Source organism: Drosophila ananassae, chromosome 2L, assembly GCF_017639315.1.
Source record: "Drosophila ananassae strain 14024-0371.13 chromosome 2L, ASM1763931v2, whole genome shotgun sequence".
Classification (NCBI taxonomy): Eukaryota; Metazoa; Arthropoda; class Insecta; order Diptera; family Drosophilidae; genus Drosophila; species Drosophila ananassae.
The window spans coordinates 28,195,419-28,213,597 of record NC_057927.1 but is presented as its reverse complement, the minus strand read 5'-3'; the positions used below and the strand labels follow the sequence as shown (position 1 = coordinate 28,213,597).

Below are 18,179 nucleotides of genomic sequence, written 5' to 3'. Positions count from 1 at the left end.
CAGTGTTTTTACCCTAGTAAAATAAAAATTTTGTATAGTTACCGTTTCCTTGTTTACTAAATAAAACAAAAATTCTATTTAATTTAAATCCAATACTTTAATCATTTCAACTATTAAAAAATAATTTAATCATAATTTAAAGCCATATTTTATTATATAAACAACGTAACGCTAAATACACGTTCGAACGTTTCTTTTTCCTAACCCTCAGTAACTCGATGAGTTCGCAGTGTTTATTCAGCGACACTGCACCAATTTCCATGGAGTTTCCGTTAATCATAAGCTTATTAAATGGCGTGAAAACGTCACTATGACTCAAAACTTGAAAAAGAAATTACTTTAATAAGACACTGGATTTTTTTATTAGGCGTGATACTATTTACCTGGATTTGTGTAACAGGGACAGGAGATTTCGGTTGAAGAGTACATAGGCGGTGCTGCAGTGACTACGTAAATAGGTAAACTAATAGACGGATCACCATAACTTAAGGTCTCCACATAATAACTTATACTTATGAGGCCTGTTGGTTCTCTATAAGTCATAATAGGAACTGTTAGAGGCAGATGCAGCTTATTTGTATCTTGTCTACACTCTGATAAACATCGTGTGACTTTTTTTGACTTTACTTTTGGAGATTGGCTTTCGTAGATGATACACTGATATAAGCGAGTGATAGAATCCAGAACGCCGTCCTTAGTCTGAACCTCGTAGGTAACGGTCTGCCCGGGTACGAACACACTTCGCGCAAGAGTTAATACAAACCTGGATGATTCTTTAAAATCTGGTTTGAGATCGCTAAAATCCAGTTGTCTTTTGATCACCAAACGTTTGTCAAAGCACTTTCTAAATTTGCCACATCTGTCAATTTTCAATGTTAGAGTATAGCCCACACTGCCAAGGGGTACTCGACAGGTGGCAGGCAAATTTTCCGGAATGGAAAACTTGAAATACCCTAGATTAGTGGTGCCAGTTGGCAAAATCAGTCCATTAGTTAATTTTTTTGTTTCATTTATGTGGACCTTATCGCCTGTGTAATCCACCTTCACCCACTCCAAGCTTGTAGAACTGTCATTGTGTTCGATTTGCGGGTTTTCCAAAGATTCCTTCCAGTGGACCGTTGTGACTCCAAAGAAAGTTATGCTTGTGGCTATGTAAGTTAGGACAAATGATTTAAGCACATTTACTGATCTCTTATCTAATCATTTGTGGCCGACAAAATCTCATCTCATAATTTGCTACGTAAATCTTGTACGTACCCTCAATGGAAATTGCCTTTTTCCCACAGATTGAGATACTAACTGAGCCAGAAATTTCCTCGCCAGAATAGTAAATAGCTGCGCTACGTGATAATTTAAATTCGCAGTTTGCTCGCATTTCTACTGGTATCTGTAACTGCGACCGCGCACTCGAAATTGCATATTTCAATATATTCTTTTAGTTCTTTATAATGGAACTTTACACGGTTCGGAATGTAAGTGCGAAGTCGACAACGGGCTGAAAGCAACTGAATGCTACTATTAAAGCTTTAGCCACTCGTCGTGTAGCACTGGAAATATTTTGTACCCTACTCGGTTTTGTATGGCTGCTTAGCCAAAGGTCTGTTATCAAAAGATATAAATTAAGTTTATTATGTTACTAATACTGTAACAGCGGTCGTACGACCGTAAGAATTCTATTTAGATCTCCTCTGAGACTGGCAATTTAATTTCTTCTTTATAAGTACATTTGCTAGTGTATTTTTATTAAGTCGAATTAAAGACAGGAAATACTTAGGGTAGACACATGGCTGATTAGACTATCATTTAAGTAAAAAGGACTTTTAAAGTAGTATAGTCTCTAGTACAAATGAAAATGATTAGAAACTTTCATCATACGTAATGCGTATATATATTTTGTTTATCGTGATGACAGTTTAAATTTAAATGATATCAAATTTGGCAGATTTTTATAACACATGCTTACGTCAAAAATAAACCATAGTAAGAGAGGAATGGAAAATAATGAATTAAATCTTAATAAAACTAATTGATTTTGTAAAATTTTGAATTAAAGTCTTGACGTATGTAATCGCTTAACACTATTTGATTTCAAGCTTCTGTCAATCACCAAGCAACGCTTTTTAGTAGCTTTTTTAGTATGGATTTTTTGTAACATTTTCAGTAAGTTAGATATAATTCCATTTTAAAGCTATGCTATATTAGAGAAAGATATTTCATTTATAATAAAAGTCACTCATAAAAGAGAGATGACAGGAAAAAATGTATAATAAAATTTTATCTTTAGGAAAAACAAAAAAAAATGTGGCTTATCGTATCAAAAATTTAATTTATTTTTATTTTCGTTTCCGATTATATTTTTTATTGCCAATTTGTCCCGCTCATACTTCTAATTTTATTTAGCAATTTTATTAAATTTTGATTAAGAGTAAATATGTTAACGTTTTTGGGTTGGTTAACTTTTAATGATTCTGCTCCAGTAGCGTCTTTGAGTTCGTCTGAGCAGTTTCATTTTTTTTTTAAAGTAAAGGACTCTTCCTTTGGTGTGCTGGTGTCGGCTTCTTCATCTTGTATTACCGGTGTCGCCGTGGACGAATCCTGACAAGTGAGAGTGAGGCGCAACTGGGAGCTTGACTCATCGAAGAGCGTCTCTAGGTGTACGAAATTCGAAATAAGATCAATTTATTGTTGAAAAACAGAATTGGAGTCGTGAATAAAATGTTAAATGTTTCGAGGCGGTTATAAGAAAAAACATTTAAGTTAAACACATATTCATAAAGCGCTGGTTGCATACATATACAGTTACATACATAAACAAGAAAAAATTTCGAATAATTAAAAAAGCAAATTTTGTAATAAAATAAAAAAGGAAACGAAACTTCAGACGTAGTCGAAGTTGATGAATTATCCGTGCAGTTATGTGGCTATTTATAATTTAATATATAAAGCGTTGGCCAATTGCGATCTTTCATTATACAAATTATTTATTACTGTTATAGCATTTCAAATTAATCACATATATGGCAGAAGGATGTGCGCATAGATTGAAGGCAATCGCTTTAAAACTGAGAAAAAAATATTAGCGCAGAAACAGATGGACAGACTGAAGAACATACAGACGGACAGATAAACGGACCGACGGAAATGCATATATGGTCTCAGGGGGTGATGCTGATCAAGAATATATTTTAATGGGTCTTAGATGTGTCCACAGCATTGCAAGCTAAAAAAAACAAGCTAAGTATTATTATACCCTTGAATTTTTTTATAAGCGTTTTTTAACCGGTATGTGATTAAAATACAATTTTTCCGAATATCTATGGGATTAAAAGTTATGGGACAGCTATGAGATTTAAAAGTTTTAAATCCCATAGAGATAGGGTTAAATTCAAGGATATAATTTATCTTGATCACAAGCAAACCCCTTGAAACAAGCATCGTTCATTCCTTTAATTTTATATAAATTAGATAAAATATAATATAAATAATATTATATTTATAAATAAATATTAATAATTTTTTTACTAATACATAAAAGGGATAAAAATCAGTTTATAATATGGATTAGTTCAATAAGAACATTTAATAGTTTAATATAAAAATATACATAAATAATTTCTGAAAAAATTGGATAATTTGATTAAAATTTTGATGTAAACCGTGCATTTTATTTCAATACATATATTAATTTTTTTTTTGGCAATAATAAAATATTATAAGATATTAAAAGTGCTACAAATGAGTAAAAAGATTTTTAAATATATTAATTTTCACAGTAACACGCCAAAGTTTTCCAATTTACTATGTTGTCAAATTAAATCCTATTCATCCCAATACTTTGAATGCCAAAGTTTGACAGAATACAATATATTAAAGAAAATAACATTTAACGAGGGGTTATTGAAATACCCAAAAAAATATTTTAGAAAAAGCCACTAAGCCAATCAATTATTCAACTTGTTTATATGGTTTTTCATGTTGGCATTCGCATAATCAAATTTGGATATTTCTGTATTTTGGAGGGAGTTTTATGTGTCGGAGTCATTGGAATCATCACTACCGGGCGGTATGGTCGGTGTCTCATAATCGTAATAGACCGGATAATGCGGCTTAAAGGGCTCACTTGTGGTAACATCAGCCTGAGCTGTCATAACGCTGCTCATGCTAACGTTCATCAAGAAGTCAATATCGTCGCTTAATTTTTCACTCAGAGCCATTGCATCTTCATATGAGGGGGGCACTGTAAATGAGAGTGAGTTTATTTTGATCCCATCGTTAAATTAATGGTCAATGCTCTTACCCATGGGTATATAGTCCGGGGGGCTATCGCCATCATTGTTTACCAATATCGCTGGCCTTAGCGCGGCAGTTGTGGCCGTTGAAGAGAGTGTGGAGCTTGTGGGTGTAGGACTGGCAATCGTTATCATATTTATATTGCTATTGGTCGGCAGTGGGCCACCCATAGGGCGTCCATGATTGTTGTTACTGTTGGTGCTGGTAATGCTACTAAGTCGTTGCTGCTGACCTGAGGCACTTGTCCGGTTCCGATGCCTGTCTAAATCTCTATCTGTATTCCTATTCTGTTCGCAATCCCTCTGGCGCTGTCTATGCTGCGTCGACATTTGTAAATTTTGACTAACTACTTGGTGCTGTTGCAGCTGGCGATTGAATCGTATCAAGGCCTCAGGGCCATCCATTATTGGAATGCTGCCTATGGTCAACGGAATCTTCAGCTTAAGTTTCCAGTGAAACTCCGTGGGGTTTACAATTATTTTAATGGAATAGTTAACATTAATGGGGCAAGTAGGTTTCACTGACGTCGGCGGAAGTGACGGCAGGTCCAGGTAGCCCCTGTACACCTTTCTCGACCATCGCAGAACGTTTCCGAATTGCTTCCTGGCGATGAGATGTTTATCGTAGCGGTATTCGTGATGCGGGTCGTGCGACTCATAGCTGACCTCCTGCTTTAGTTTCACCTCACACTCCGTAATATCGATTGAAGACTCGTTGTTAACGTAAAGCACAAAGTGTATCTTCTGGCCGGGAGCGTACCCACAATATGGCGTCGAAAACTTCACCGTTAACGGTCCAGTTGGGCAACAGAAGCTCCAAAACCGTTTTCGGTTAAGAATCTCTAATGGTACCTGTGGGAGATAATTTTTGATCACGACTCCAAGCATAATAACACTATAGTCAAACTTTCTGACTATGTGCATCAATGTTCTACAAATATAAAATTCGTAAAAAATTACATTTTAACTTACTCTGTAAATGGCATCGGCGTTAAGGTCCAATGGTTGTATAACGGTAAAAGGCTGTTTAAAAACCTTTGGGTACCGGCCAGATCGCTCAATAGTCGTTATTATCTCGTAGTGAATCTGGCCGTATTTACCGTCAAAGGACGTAGGAAGATTGTCGGGCAGGATGACATGAAAGGTATACGAGTACTCGCCGGCCGGCCAGTCGATGTTTGAGTTGCTTGCACATGATCCGAGTACGTAAGACCGCGATGACAAATAGGATCTGTACGCTCGGCACATGGCGCGCTCACTTTCGCGCGGATATCCCTTTTTTATCCAGCGTATCTTGGCAAAACCACTGACAGTAACATGGATTCCTGCAAGAGAACCACATCACGGAACGTAAATGAACTGTAATGTTTGTGTTTTAAAAGGGCTGGAAAACATCGCAACGGAAAAAAACAAGCACATACCGCAAAAACGGAACCACGCCTTAAAAGAGTTTATGGATAAAATACAATTAGGCGCACCACAATAATAAAATTCTTTCCATGAAAACTCTGGTGTGTAGGGCGAAGGATTAACATCCCTGTTGGATTCGAAATAGAGTTTTAATGTCCTCTAGTTAATTTAATACATCAATTAAAAAAGTGTGCATTCATTGGAAGCTTAATTAAAAAAAACGGCAAATCTTGGTGGTAAAATATTTGTATTAATATTTAATATTAAAAAACATATATTGTGCGCCGAGTATTTCCTTTAAAATTTTTCGAGCTATCATGTCTTTCCGAGATACATGTTTCATGTTTCTCGCATGTTTCAAAATGTTTAAATTGATTTACGTATATTCATACATACATATGACGAAAAATGCCAAAAACTGAATCATAACCCGAACAAAACGGCAAAGACTATGCACCAACCTTGCTAACTTATTTACTTATCTTGAATAACATAATTATACCAGATATTTAACATAAGCCATATATAGGATTTTGGTATGTTTTGGTTTTTTAACACTAAAAAAGAAAATTCCTCATTTTTCGGCTTATACTATAAAAAACTTTTGATTAATTTAAGTTGGCCGTATATAGAATTGTATGGCAATATATACACACTCCGAGAGAAAGCTATTGAACCTAAATTTTGAATCACATATTTAAATACTATCACAAGAAATAATCACTATCTCATATATTTCAAGTAAAATATAACACACAAAACGTTGCATTGCTCATACGCCCAGTGAGTCATGGATAGAAATGGTACTAAAAATTTGAGTGAAATATTGAAATGTTGGCTTACCTTTAATGCGCTTGGTAACGTCGACACTGAGATCAACAACGCCCGATAGCTCCTGTCCGGCATAATAGACACCTTGTGAATTATGATCGAATGATATAAGGCACTCAATGGGCATATATTGTTGTATAGATTTCTTTTATTTCGGTATGTTTGATGCTTCGTCACCCCTTTTTTTTAAGTTTCAAGGTGTGCTTGTTAGTACTACTTAACACAAAAACAGGCCACAGTTGTAAAAATATCACTTTTTCTTTGGCTATAATATAAACAAAAAGTGACAGTACTTAGTTCATTTGTTCATTATGATGCCACTTTTCACTTTATTGCTGATTTTACAGCGCCAATGCACTTTTTCATCACACCACCTCCTTTTTCATATGTAGCTATCAACGTATGTACATATATGAGAATTCTGCTAGCGTTTTGACTCGACCCGTCCGACCAACCGACACTGACGTTTTAATATTAGTTAAAATGATTGCGTATATTAATTAGGTTTTCTTTTTTCCTTTTCCTTTTTTTTGCCTGCCTCCCAATATATTCTGTCCCACTTTCTGCACTCGTTTCGGTTCTTTTTTCCTCGCTCGGAACACACGTCCAGCAGCCTTTCGTGTTGGGATTCCTCTAACCGCATGCCATCATCATCAATAGGTTCTACCCTGAGAGAAGGATGAATTTTAGGGTGAATCCTACCTATGGTGTCGTTCTTTGGATGTTTAGATTTGCAATACAACATTTTTTTTTTTACTTTTTCATATTTTAACGCATTGTATGTGTAGTCAAAGTTACCAATAAGCTCATGATTATATAAATAAAAAATAAATACATTTTTTCTAACTCTCAGGATGATTAGTGATTCTAGCAATCAAAACGCCTCAATGTAACTTTTGTTGAGGTCACCCTAATAGAGACAAGAAATTTACTTACATACATACGCTGTTGGTTGCCAGCCACAGGACTCGCAGTGTCGAATAAAAACTAGGGGTTGTTTGAGAGAGAAACGAACACTGTGGTGAATCCACATATATGGTATGCGGATATTGTTTTGTTCCAGATGAACTATTTGAACAATAGTTTTGAAATTATTACTATTTTCATTTCATTTTGTTTTTATCGGCAAAATACCCCAAATTATTGAAATAATTAAATTTTTTTTTAAAAATTTTTTAAATGAGAAATGAATTTAAAATTTAAATATTTTCTGATAATATAAATTAAAATATACTGACTATGTCTGAACCAATTGTAGAAATTGGTCAAAATTGGTCAATAGCTCCCAATATTATTTCAAATATACAAATCATTATCTTATTATTCTATCATATGTTTATTGGAATTAAAATATCATATTTTTATTTGAATTGAAATGTCATACATACTCTGAATTTAAAATATTTGGCGCTCCCGTTTTAAAAGAAGCTTTCGGCGCCTTTGGCTCGGTTAAAAGTAACTTAACACTTTTTGCCTAATTCTGTTACATGGATTTTTTATCACCTTCTTTTTTTTAATAAAAATAAAATACTATAAATATAAATTAATATCATGCTCCACTTTTTTATTTGCTCCATACATGGCCACACTATAAAGCTTTAAGGGAAACTTTTTTATCGCAAAGGAAACTTGCGACTGAGTTGGAAATGAATTACCTTCAAACAAAATATACATATAAAAAATACATTGGCATCAAAGCTTTACCGAAAGGGGGGACGTCCGATCCACCACAACAGTTGGCATATTTTGCAAAAAAAATATAATAATTTGTAACTTGAATTATTATTCAAGAATATAATTTTTTATGGGATAGTTAGGACAGAAGTCAATTTTTAAAAACGTCCCAATTAAAAAGCTACTAACCAGTGTTGCCATTTAGCTTGATATTTTGTAAATAGCTTATAGCTTTAAATGTGTTTTTTTTAAATTTAGCTTGATTTGCAAAAACTTTTGACACACTTTACATTTACACACAACATTTCCTGACTCTTGGCGGCAGGACATTGATTGGGCTTCGGGAAGTGACAGGAGATCCAAGCAAAACATTCTTCTACCCTTTTATTATTGTTAAAGATATGGATTCCGACCCGGAAAATGTCGGCGTAACTATCAAGTTCCACCCTAATATTTGAATATAATTCCTCAGCATAAAAATATGCAAAAGAAAAGCACAAAATGCTGACCCAAACGAAAATGATGACATGATTTCATTATATTGACAAAACAAACAAACCGTATTTAATAGGATTTTGTAAACATTTGGGCCTTAGCTTATTTTTAGCTATGCGGATAAAAAAATGAATAAAAAAGTAACAGAATTGAAAAAGCTTAGTTAAGGTTCACTTTTTATACCCTTGCAGAGGCATGCATAATTTTGTCAAAAGTGTGAAAAGCTGTGAAGAAGACATCTCCGACCCTATAAAGTATATATAGCTGCCATATAACTGAACGATTGAAAATTACAAATTGTTTTCAACATCAAGAAAGAAAATCCAAAATATTCCAACCATTGCGTTGTATAACCCATTTCTCACCTCAAAGTTCTGGGATTGCAAACATACATTAAATAGATAAACGGGCGCCAACGAACAGGATACTCTTTATACCTCGGTAAAAGCATTAAAGTCCTGGTAGCAAGATGGCGAAATTCGCCGCAAAATATAGTTTTCCTTGGCTATGTCTAATGGATAAACATGTCACTAGACATGATGATCGGGTAAAAATAGGTCCATACATAGAATTTTCTCGTTTCTCGTTTGGGCTTTGTCTTCCACAAATATTTTCCTTTGGTTACAAGACAATACATAAAGATGTATATGGATAAAGATCCGTAAGAACTAAAATTTTTATTGGTATCCTTTTCGGGGCTGCTTTTTAAAAAATCTTGCTATTTAACCCATGTAATTCCTTGTAACCAAAGGAAAATATTTGGGAAAGATTAAGCCCAGACGAGAAAATTCTTTTTGGTTTATTCTTTCAGCGATGGATTTTTTTGATAAGCAACAAAGTCAAAAGTTTCCAAGGTACGATAGAATATTTATCCAAATACATAAAGAAACCCTTATTTACCATCCTAACTAGCTTTATGGAAATAATATAATGCATACATAAATATTTAAAAAAATGCTAAGCCTGCAATAGCAAGGTTTCATGATCTAACACAAAAATAACCAAAATTGAGAAAAATTTTTCATTTTCAAATAAAAAATTCAAACCCTTTAAATAGTATTAAGTTTAATACATTTTAATTTACATTTAATACATTTTGCGTAAAACATTTTCCGTAATCATTTTCCTTAAACATTTTCCGTATACATAATTTCCGTACAATAAATTTAAAACTTTTCGTTTATCATACTGGCCATTCTTATTGGGTATAGTTAAGGTACATTTACACTAAACTATGAGTCGTTAACTAAATATTTATGACAAGGAATCGTTTAACAATCTTATAGGTCCAAATTAACATCGATCTTGGATGGTAACAATACTGAAACAAATCATTAACAAGAGAGAGCCAAGTCAATAGGTTTAGTTTATAGATATATCACAACAGGAGGAAGAAGCGTATTAAACTACTTCAATTTCAATTTAAACATATTCTTCGCTATAAGTCAACATTTTCTGGGTTTCCACTTCTAGAGCGGGTGGTATTCTACAGGTGAGAGAAGAGTGTCGGTGAATAGTGAATCTTGTTGTACCCATTCCAGAGGAGTTATCCTTGGAGTTTACAGCATTCGTCCGGCAAAGGCCCAATCTGAATTAAAGAAGTATAAAATAATATTCTAGGCCAAATTATGGCAAAGCACTTACTTGCTCAATAAAGTGTAGAGATCCTGTCGATACTGAGCTGTTAATATGGCATACAAATAGGGATCTGCGCAGGAGTTCAGTGGGTAAAAGAACACCAGCAAGATTTTGGAGTTGGTAACATTGATTAGTGGGTAGCCTGCCAATGCCGTTAATCCAAAAAATGCAATCGGTGACCAACAAGCAAAATTTGTAAACACCTTAACAACGAGAAAAAATTTAATTGAAAAAAAAAACTTTTGCACATAACCTGGTAACTTTTAAATTGTCAAAACATGGAAGGTGCGCTGAAATTTTCATTTAGTAGTGATGAATTTCCATTTACCAGAAGGGACATTTTTTTAGCCACGCTCAATTCTCCAGGATTGTTTTGACGTGCATGACGCGTCTCCCGACCCAAGGAAAAATAAATTTTGGCATAGCACACGGCGATGATGAAGAAGGCCACTCCGTTGCACCCCAGAATTCCAATCAGATACACAGTGTCGAATGTATCACGAACTTCCATCGGCAAACATATACTGCAATACTCTGAAGCGTCATTTCATGGAATAATTAAGTTCATAATTAAGTCCAAAGCTAACCTGGTGGAGGAATAATTGCTAATACCAAACAAAGGCAGCGAGGACATGACCATCGAGTAGATCCAACCACCTAACATTATTATGGACGCAGAGCGCAATCTAATGCGTTTATTCAGATACATGGCCTGGGTAATGGCCACCCAGCGTTCGATAGTTATCAGTGTTAACGTGAACACCGACAGATGACTAGCAAAAACGGTGAGAAAACCAGCAACTTTGCAACCCAACCCTTTGGAAAACAAACAAAAAGCAAGAAAATTAAATGAAAATGAAATGACCAAATCCGCACATCCGTGCAAAATCAGTGACGCCTACCGTATTGCCAATCGTAAGCGTAGTTGAAGTACTCCCCCATGGAATGAGCATCGATGGAGGCCACCAAAAAAAGGTAGAGGCCCAAACACAGGTCGGCAAACGCCAGGTGACACATTAAAAAGCGTGCCACAGGCGTTATTTCTGGCCTAAAATAGATAATCAACAATAAAAATGCCAAAAATGCAAAACAATGATGTGAGGTTTCATGATTTCAAGAGAAATGATTTTTAAAATTAAGCTGATTTGTAAAAGTTTCTTTGTGTGGAACTTTGCCAAAGAGTAAAATATGTTTCAATTTACCTAATTGATAGATTAACAGTCAGTACTGCTACATTTCCAACAACGGCCAGAGCCACCACAACCCATACCGAAATTCGTAGCCACTGATAGCCCATAACATCCTCACACGGATTAAGCGCATCTGGCATGGGATAGCACTCCACACTGGGTTTTCTAAGATCATAAAATGGGTTTAAGTATTATTTTAATAAAAATATGAAATAAAATATTTGTCTACCTAAATGTAAAATTGCCACAAAACTCAGCAAATTGTTCATCGTCCGGATTAATGGTTATTTCTTCATGGAAGTATCCAAGGTTCATGGCCGCATCGGCCATGTAGTCAACGGAGGAAAATGGAGTAGAAAGTACGTCCGCAGACAATGCTTCTGAACCACCAAGCGTACCTAAATCATCCTGTTGACTAAGTGAAAAATAAAAATCCTAAAATTAATGTTACTAAACAACTGACTTGCCAATTTACCTTTCAATCTTTTTAGCTATATTCCTCTCTCTTCGAGAATTTCGTTCACCATTGCACTGTGTCCTCCATTTTTCAATTTCCAGCATCCTTTGTGCATGTCGCAGAGGATCATGCCGTGATGGGAATTGAAAAGCACAACAATGAAAAGAGTGGGTAAGGTAAGCCCTTTGTAGGTTCTAAAAAATTTTGAAAAAATATAAAATCTTTGAATATTAAATATTTTGTTTACCCACCCTAAAATTATAAATTGAAGGTATCGTCTTCAGTGTATGAGTGTTAAGTATATACAAAGCTTCAATTGTTTGGAGTCCCGCCGAGGGCATTTCAACAATAGAAGTACTGGACAAATCTCTGGAAAAAAGAATCATTAGGCTCCTAAAAAATGGTAATGCAAAAATACCCACAATTCTGTTATATCAATAATTCCATGAAAAGCATTGGTGTGCAACTCCTTTAGCTTTCGGTTTTCTTTTAAAGAGCTATTAAAATTAATATTAATCATTATTTGAGTATGATAACCACTAGATTTTATAGTTATGCTGTTAATAGGCATAAAAGGTACTCACAGTTTGGCTATCTTCGACCCGAAGAAGGCCGAGTCGTCCACATAACTAATGTCATTGTTAGCCAAAATTCTGTAAAGGTCAGAGCTCTGAAATGGTTTACAATTGGAAACAAACATTTTATACGTACAATTGTGCAGTTTTTACTTTAATAGATTTAGAATCTATTCTAGTTATTTGATTATTATCGAGATCGCTGTGACAAAAAAGAAAAGTTTACATTCTTCACAATTTTTGTAATGAAATATTTTCAGTTTTAAGAATTTCTACTCACATCATTTGCAGAATATTGTAGGGGGGCAGGTGGGTTAAATCCGGAACACTGGTGAGACCACTGTTTATGATGCGTCTGCAAGGAATAATGTTTCAATTAGGAAATATTATTAAATAAGCAATAAAAACTGACTAAATTTTTTTCCATTCGCAAGTCGCTACCAAGGAAACGAAAATATTTTATTCATTCCCTAGCCCTGGCTTAATTTCTGCGCATAGTTTGCAGAGGTTAAGGGACAGAGGACAAAAAATATTCTTTGACTTCAGTCAGGAAATCATATCAGGAAAATAAGTTTTTATTACAAATAAGAAGCTTAGACCACGCTTCTTATTTGTAATAAAAACTTATTTTCCTGTCTCGCTGTAAACAAGATTTTCAAGGTAAAGGTTAAACGGAAAATGTAAACAGTATATCCACGCTTTTTTTGCATTATATTCATTTATTGTTTATTTTATAAACATGTGACTTGTCAAGTACTTTATATTGCAGAAAAATGAACTGCTTTTTCGTTTTTTGAGGAAAAGTTGGTTTCATTACATTTTAAAATGTTTAAAATATCCATCCAACACAAACCACATCTTCCATAGCATCTTGAGACTTATTGAGTAACTTATTGGATATATTAGGACTTATTGTATATGCATATGGAAGTACTGAGACTTATTTATGTAAGTATAAAGTGTAAATCAACTTGACAAGTTTGCCTGCGAGGATGTCAATTGCAGCAACAAGTTGATTCAATTTTATCCGCAAAGGCTTTCCATAAATCCCTACCTATCATAGACCACAGTCTTTGAGTGGAAGTTTTTTTACTCAAAGCTTTTATTTTTCGGCTTGGAAAGTTCTCATCTAATTAAAAAGTTTTTGGCAATTGCAAAAGACTTACATTATTTCCACAGTGTCCGAAATTCCGGAAAATACGTCTTTGGATAGAAAGGATAGCTTGGGAGCATTGGCAATATAGCTGTAATTCAAAGCAAATTCACTTATTAAAGGCCCTCATCAATTATCATTAGGCCTTACATTGTGCGAAGGAGCTTTAAATTGGCGAAAGCGCCATCTTGTATCAATTCCAGCTGCAAACAGTCTGTGAAGGCACTGCGAAGTCATTTGAAAATAAACATAGTGATGTCTATGAATGTCCTTCGCGTATGCACTGTATGCACAAAGGATAACCGCAACTACTCACACATCCAACAACGTTTGGGCGTAGACCTTCAGGCCCGTGGCGCGAAGGCGTGGCAGGCCCGCCGACGCAATTGTTAGTCGCTGCATGGCCATCGTTAATGTTTGCGGTACTCGGGTGAGCGCCTCCCCCTCACACCGGCACTCCACCTCCTCGCTCTGGATGTTGTATAAAAGTGGTTAGTGTTTCTTCTCGTGCCAGGCAACCAAAGGATATGCTACTCAGTCAAAATTGCTGTCCTAATTAGATTGATTTCGACCTATAAAGTTTGCTTCTGGATGAAGGAGTATTTATTTGTATCCTATATGTGTATACCCTTGCAGAGGTTTATTATTTGATCCAAATGGCTGCAACGCAGTGAAGGAGACATTTCAGACACTACAGCCGAAGACCTCCCGCGTCCATATTGCATGTCCGTCTGTCTATTTCTATGCAAACTACTCCCTCAATCTTACACTATCGTTTAGAAACTTTGCACGCGTTCTTTTCTGCGCGCAGTATATATGTTAGAACGGTCGATTCTATCCTACAGTTGCCATATAGAGCCCAAAACGACTTTTATTATTAAATTTCTTACATATCATTGTGTGATTCTTGTGTTTAATTTGGCAGAAATACGGCCCGATATTTTATTAAATCAAGTTTTTGTTTAAAAAAAAACCGCGTTGATTCGATTGTTTTTGTGTACAAAAATTTTTGATGACCAGTTGAAAAATCTTTTTTTTATATATTTATAAAAAAGTTGTAAAATAAGATCAAAAGTACCTTAACTCTTCTAATAAAGTCTGTTCCCTAATAAACTTTAGTTGTCAAACAATGAGGACACAACTGTTTATCCCTCGAAAGCAAACGGAAAACCTGTGTGTCCTTCTCCTTGAGGGAAAACCTAGAAGTAACGGCGAAATGTATGTATCAATCACTTACTTGATTAGTTGCATTCCAGCAGCAACACTTCCACGGAGGCAATGTCAATGTCGGCGGTGGCGCTTGACCCGATGACATGGTAGTGGGATTACGGTCGGGGCTCAGATCGGAATTGCCATCGGGAGAGACATTGAAACCATTGTGGCTGTCGTGGCAGACGGCAGACGTGGCGTATACGCCATGAGGCCAACAAATTCTTGTCAATAGCAGATGGTGGAGAAGCAAGCGGTACACGAACTTGGGTAACACACACTTCATGATTGCCTTTTGTACCGGACCACGTTTGCTCCGATTTCCGGTTCTGCACACACCTCTAACAGAAAAATGTGCGGTTCATTTTCTTTTGATATTATTTTCTTCTTATTTTTTCACTATTTTTTGTCCTTCGACCAGTTGCATTTGTTCATTTTAAAGACAGACTGCTGAAATTGAATATAAGATGCACAATAAAGTCATCATATGTGTGTAGAAATACGAGCGAATGATAAAGATAAATAGCAAGTGACTCGCTGGTCAATCTAAACATATTTGGCAGGTTGCGAATTAAACAGTCACGTTTGGTGGCGGGACGCGTGTTTGATTGATTTTCAAATCCATACAAAAGCAAATGACAAATCAGAAAATGAACCGCAAGTATTGACAGCGAATTTCTTCGGCAATCAGCAATCGGCAAGAGATGACTTGGGGTTGGACTGGGCAGGATCGAAAGTAGGAACGCACTTGACGGGGACACTGACACGGGAAACAGGACAGACAAACAGATGCAAAGCAAACATAAGGAGAGCGAGTGGACATGAGTGGAGTTTACTAATTAACATATGTATGTTATCACAGGCATAAAATTCTTATTTAACCTATTATTTTTAGACACAATGCTGCGATATCTGCCTGTCTGCCTGCCAAGTCCACACATCACGTTTCACAGGCCCTATACGTTTGCCTACATTTATTTTTATCTACATATATTGAATACCCCACGAGCCGTGACAGCTTTACAGCTCTGTTTGTTCTTCACTTTAGTTCTCACTAGCTAATTGAATCATTCAGTTTTGCGTAATTAGAGCTCTCATAAACAGAGATTGGCCAGGAGAGCTATTCCGAGCGTTATTCCTAGACCCTGGAATCCACCTACATACCTAAACTCGAACTGCTTATCTGTTTCACCTCAAAAGATCGCCGACAGGTGTGCGCCGGGTTCCTACCTTTAATTAACAAATATTTGTTCTCGCATGTGCTCCAGCTAGCTTTATTGTCTTGAATTTTTCGACCGGAGTGCCCAGCACGACATTCGCCCAAAGGAAAAAATTTTCGAAATTAATTAACGCCTTCGGCTAGGTCGCACTCCTACGAAGTGATCGCGTTTCCGTGAACTATGCCTCCGGAATTCGGGGCAATCTGAAGCCGTGATTCTTCAAGGGTGACAAAAATTCATGTCCAAAATTAGGTGCCAATCACGTCATGAAACACAATGTTTGTGGTATGAAAAAATTGATGTTAATAATAATCGAATAACGATTCGAGTACACAATTTTGCCAGCGAGGAAGCGGCAGAGAATGAATTAAACAAATTATTTGCGCAATATTTTTCTTGATTGGCAGCTGGGACTGATTGTTTGCATTAAAATCGGGCACCCGGAATCCAAATAGTTAGCATTTCGAATTCAATTTAATGTAGTCCAACACATAGAATGAACCAATGACACTTCGCTGAACAACAACTAATTTTCCTAAATGCGTTTATTTTGCTCCTTCACAGCTTTCAATGGCGCTCACTCGATTAATTCCGCTAGGTTATAGGGACAATTATCACGATATATTCCAACAACTGGTCTCTTCCATTTTCTGGTGTCGTTTTTAGCAAATTATTGTTAATTGCCATATTAACAACATTATAAAGAGTTGGAAATAGTTGTGCGTCTAAAAGGGCAGCAGAGAATCGTATCAGAATATCCATACACACGTAAGCGTCCACTAAAAGTTGGCCATGTCCAGAGACATTAAAACAAACAAATTGCACTTCTTTTTCACTTTTCTAGGCTTAAATAAGCAAAATTAAAATTTTACATAGAAAATTCGTTGAGTTTTGAAAATGTATCACTTAAAGTTTAAACGGTAGCTTGTTGGGTTTTGATGAACATTTCGAAAATGCGCCAAAGAAAATAGCAAGTGTCATATGCTAACGATTTCTCGCTGATTATTTTAGTTAGCTCCCACAATAGAAGCAAATAGATTACTTTTCAGATTACGGAATAACGATTTTGATTTGTTTCGCACCCGTGAGTTTCATTAGTAATTGCGATTTTCGCTCGCTGCACAGATACATAGATTAACGAACTGAATAAAAACTTATCGCCTATTAAAATCGGGAGTGTATGTTCGGGCAAATCAACTTTGATCATTTTATGGGGTTTTCTGCGGAAACACTCACATTTATTTTTCGGAGGTAGGATCGTGTAATAAACAATTAAAACGAAATAACGGAAAGAATCACATGCACGAACATATTTTGAATTATTGTAATTGCGGTTAACTTTTAATATTCATCGTGAGATGAACCACGTCTATATTTCGGTGTTTTATTTTCCTGAATCCAATCACCACACAAACGCATTTGCTGCCCCTTTTTTAAACACTCTTAGAACTTTTTACAAATTGTAGTAGCCAAGAAGATTCATTGACTTTTTCTGCCACAAGGATTAGGAGAGATGTCACCTGTTGCAGTTGAGAGCCAAAAACGAAATGCGCCTCCAACCAAACCGAAACTGTGTGACACCCGCACGAGACGAACCGAAGCAACCGAGCCGGGCGGATCCGAGGAGCTGGGTGAATCAGCGTACGAGTGCGAAGAACCGGACAGCTCCAGAACCAATGGCGGAATGAGAGCTCCGAAGCAGTAGCAAGGTGTGAGAGCTGGCAGATATAATCTGCTGTGGCCCGGCACAATTTACACTGAATAAAACATACGTATAAAAGGAACCAAGAAAGTATCAAAAATACAGAAACATAATCCTAAATTTAACTTTTTATGACTATTTTGTAACTATAACTTTAAAATCTGTTCAAAATATTTTAGAGTACATTTAATAAATAACTGCCGGAGTATTAAGATATACTTCAAATATTTGGTATTTGTGAACCTTTAAAATTAATATATGTATAAAAAATCGTATTTTAAATAATTACGTGTTTTTAGGTTTTTTTTTTTATTTTGTATGAAATTAACGTGTGAA

At 35.7% G+C, this 18,179-nt stretch overlaps 3 protein-coding genes across 9 annotated transcripts; all 3 read right to left on the bottom strand.

Annotated features, from left to right (window-relative positions):
- Positions 1–82: 82 nt before the first annotated feature.
- Positions 83–1,523, bottom strand: LOC6502721. Its single transcript, XM_001964333.4, has 3 exons — positions 1,258–1,523; positions 384–1,148; positions 83–321 (listed from the first exon to the last, which is right to left on the bottom strand). The coding sequence occupies exons 1-3, from the start codon at positions 1,373–1,375 to the stop codon at positions 137–139; spliced, it is 1,068 nt and encodes a 355-aa protein (XP_001964369.1). The 5' UTR covers positions 1,376–1,523; the 3' UTR covers positions 83–136.
- Positions 1,524–1,692: 169 nt separating this feature from the next.
- Positions 1,693–7,218, bottom strand: LOC6505729 (arrestin domain-containing protein 17). 2 transcript variants are annotated; one of them, XM_014905290.3, is made up of 5 exons: positions 6,543–7,218; positions 5,262–5,614; positions 4,298–5,141; positions 4,121–4,237; positions 1,693–2,648 (listed from the first exon to the last, which is right to left on the bottom strand). In XM_014905290.3, exons 1-5 carry the CDS (start codon positions 6,655–6,657, stop codon positions 2,506–2,508), a joined length of 1,572 nt encoding a protein of 523 aa, XP_014760776.1. In that variant the 5' UTR covers positions 6,658–7,218; the 3' UTR covers positions 1,693–2,505. The 2 variants fall into 2 exon arrangements, with proteins under 2 accessions (XP_014760776.1, XP_014760775.1); XM_014905289.3 differs by having other exon boundaries at positions 1,694–2,648; positions 4,058–4,237; positions 6,543–7,217.
- A 2,713-nt stretch (positions 7,219–9,931) lies between these two features.
- Positions 9,932–17,836, bottom strand: LOC6505728 (lutropin-choriogonadotropic hormone receptor). Of its 6 annotated transcripts, none has more exons than XM_001964335.4 (18): positions 17,378–17,832; positions 14,950–15,371; positions 14,029–14,183; positions 13,863–13,937; positions 13,726–13,803; positions 12,840–12,914; positions 12,696–12,761; positions 12,569–12,637; positions 12,407–12,481; positions 12,236–12,353; positions 12,003–12,178; positions 11,757–11,942; positions 11,540–11,692; positions 11,240–11,385; positions 10,925–11,153; positions 10,666–10,861; positions 10,344–10,540; positions 9,932–10,287 (listed from the first exon to the last, which is right to left on the bottom strand). In XM_001964335.4, exons 2-18 carry the CDS (start codon positions 15,205–15,207, stop codon positions 10,122–10,124), a joined length of 2,418 nt encoding a protein of 805 aa, XP_001964371.3. In that variant the 5' UTR covers positions 15,208–15,371; positions 17,378–17,832; the 3' UTR covers positions 9,932–10,121. The 6 variants fall into 6 exon arrangements, with proteins under 6 accessions (XP_001964371.3, XP_032305596.1, XP_032305597.1 ...); XM_032449705.2 differs by having other exon boundaries at positions 14,950–15,368; XM_032449706.2 differs by having other exon boundaries at positions 17,662–17,832.
- Positions 17,837–18,179: the final 343 nt, after the last annotated feature.

Coding starts and splice junctions, on each gene's coding strand:
- LOC6505728 (XM_001964335.4), bottom strand. CDS start 15,207: ATGAAGTGTGTGTTACCCAAGTTCGTGTACCGCTTGCTTCTCCACCAT. Junction 11,154..11,239: donor CGCTTACGATTGGCAATACG/GTAGGCGTCACT, acceptor TGTTTTCCAAAG/GGTTGGGTTGCAAAGTTGCT. Junction 10,288..10,343: donor CTCTACACTTTATTGAGCAA/GTAAGTGCTTTG, acceptor TCTTTAATTCAG/ATTGGGCCTTTGCCGGACGA.
- LOC6505729 (XM_014905289.3), bottom strand. CDS start 6,657: ATGCCCATTGAGTGCCTTATATCATTCGATCATAATTCACAAGGTGTC. Junction 5,615..6,542: donor CGTTACCAAGCGCATTAAAG/GTAAGCCAACAT, acceptor GTTCTCTTGCAG/GAATCCATGTTACTGTCAGT. Junction 5,142..5,261: donor ACGCCGATGCCATTTACAGA/GTAAGTTAAAAT, acceptor TATCTCCCACAG/GTACCATTAGAGATTCTTAA.
- LOC6502721 (XM_001964333.4), bottom strand. CDS start 1,375: ATGCGAGCAAACTGCGAATTTAAATTATCACGTAGCGCAGCTATTTAC. Junction 1,149..1,257: donor AAAGGCAATTTCCATTGAGG/GTACGTACAAGA, acceptor TAACTTACATAG/CCACAAGCATAACTTTCTTT. Junction 322..383: donor TCCCTGTTACACAAATCCAG/GTAAATAGTATC, acceptor TTCTTTTTCAAG/TTTTGAGTCATAGTGACGTT.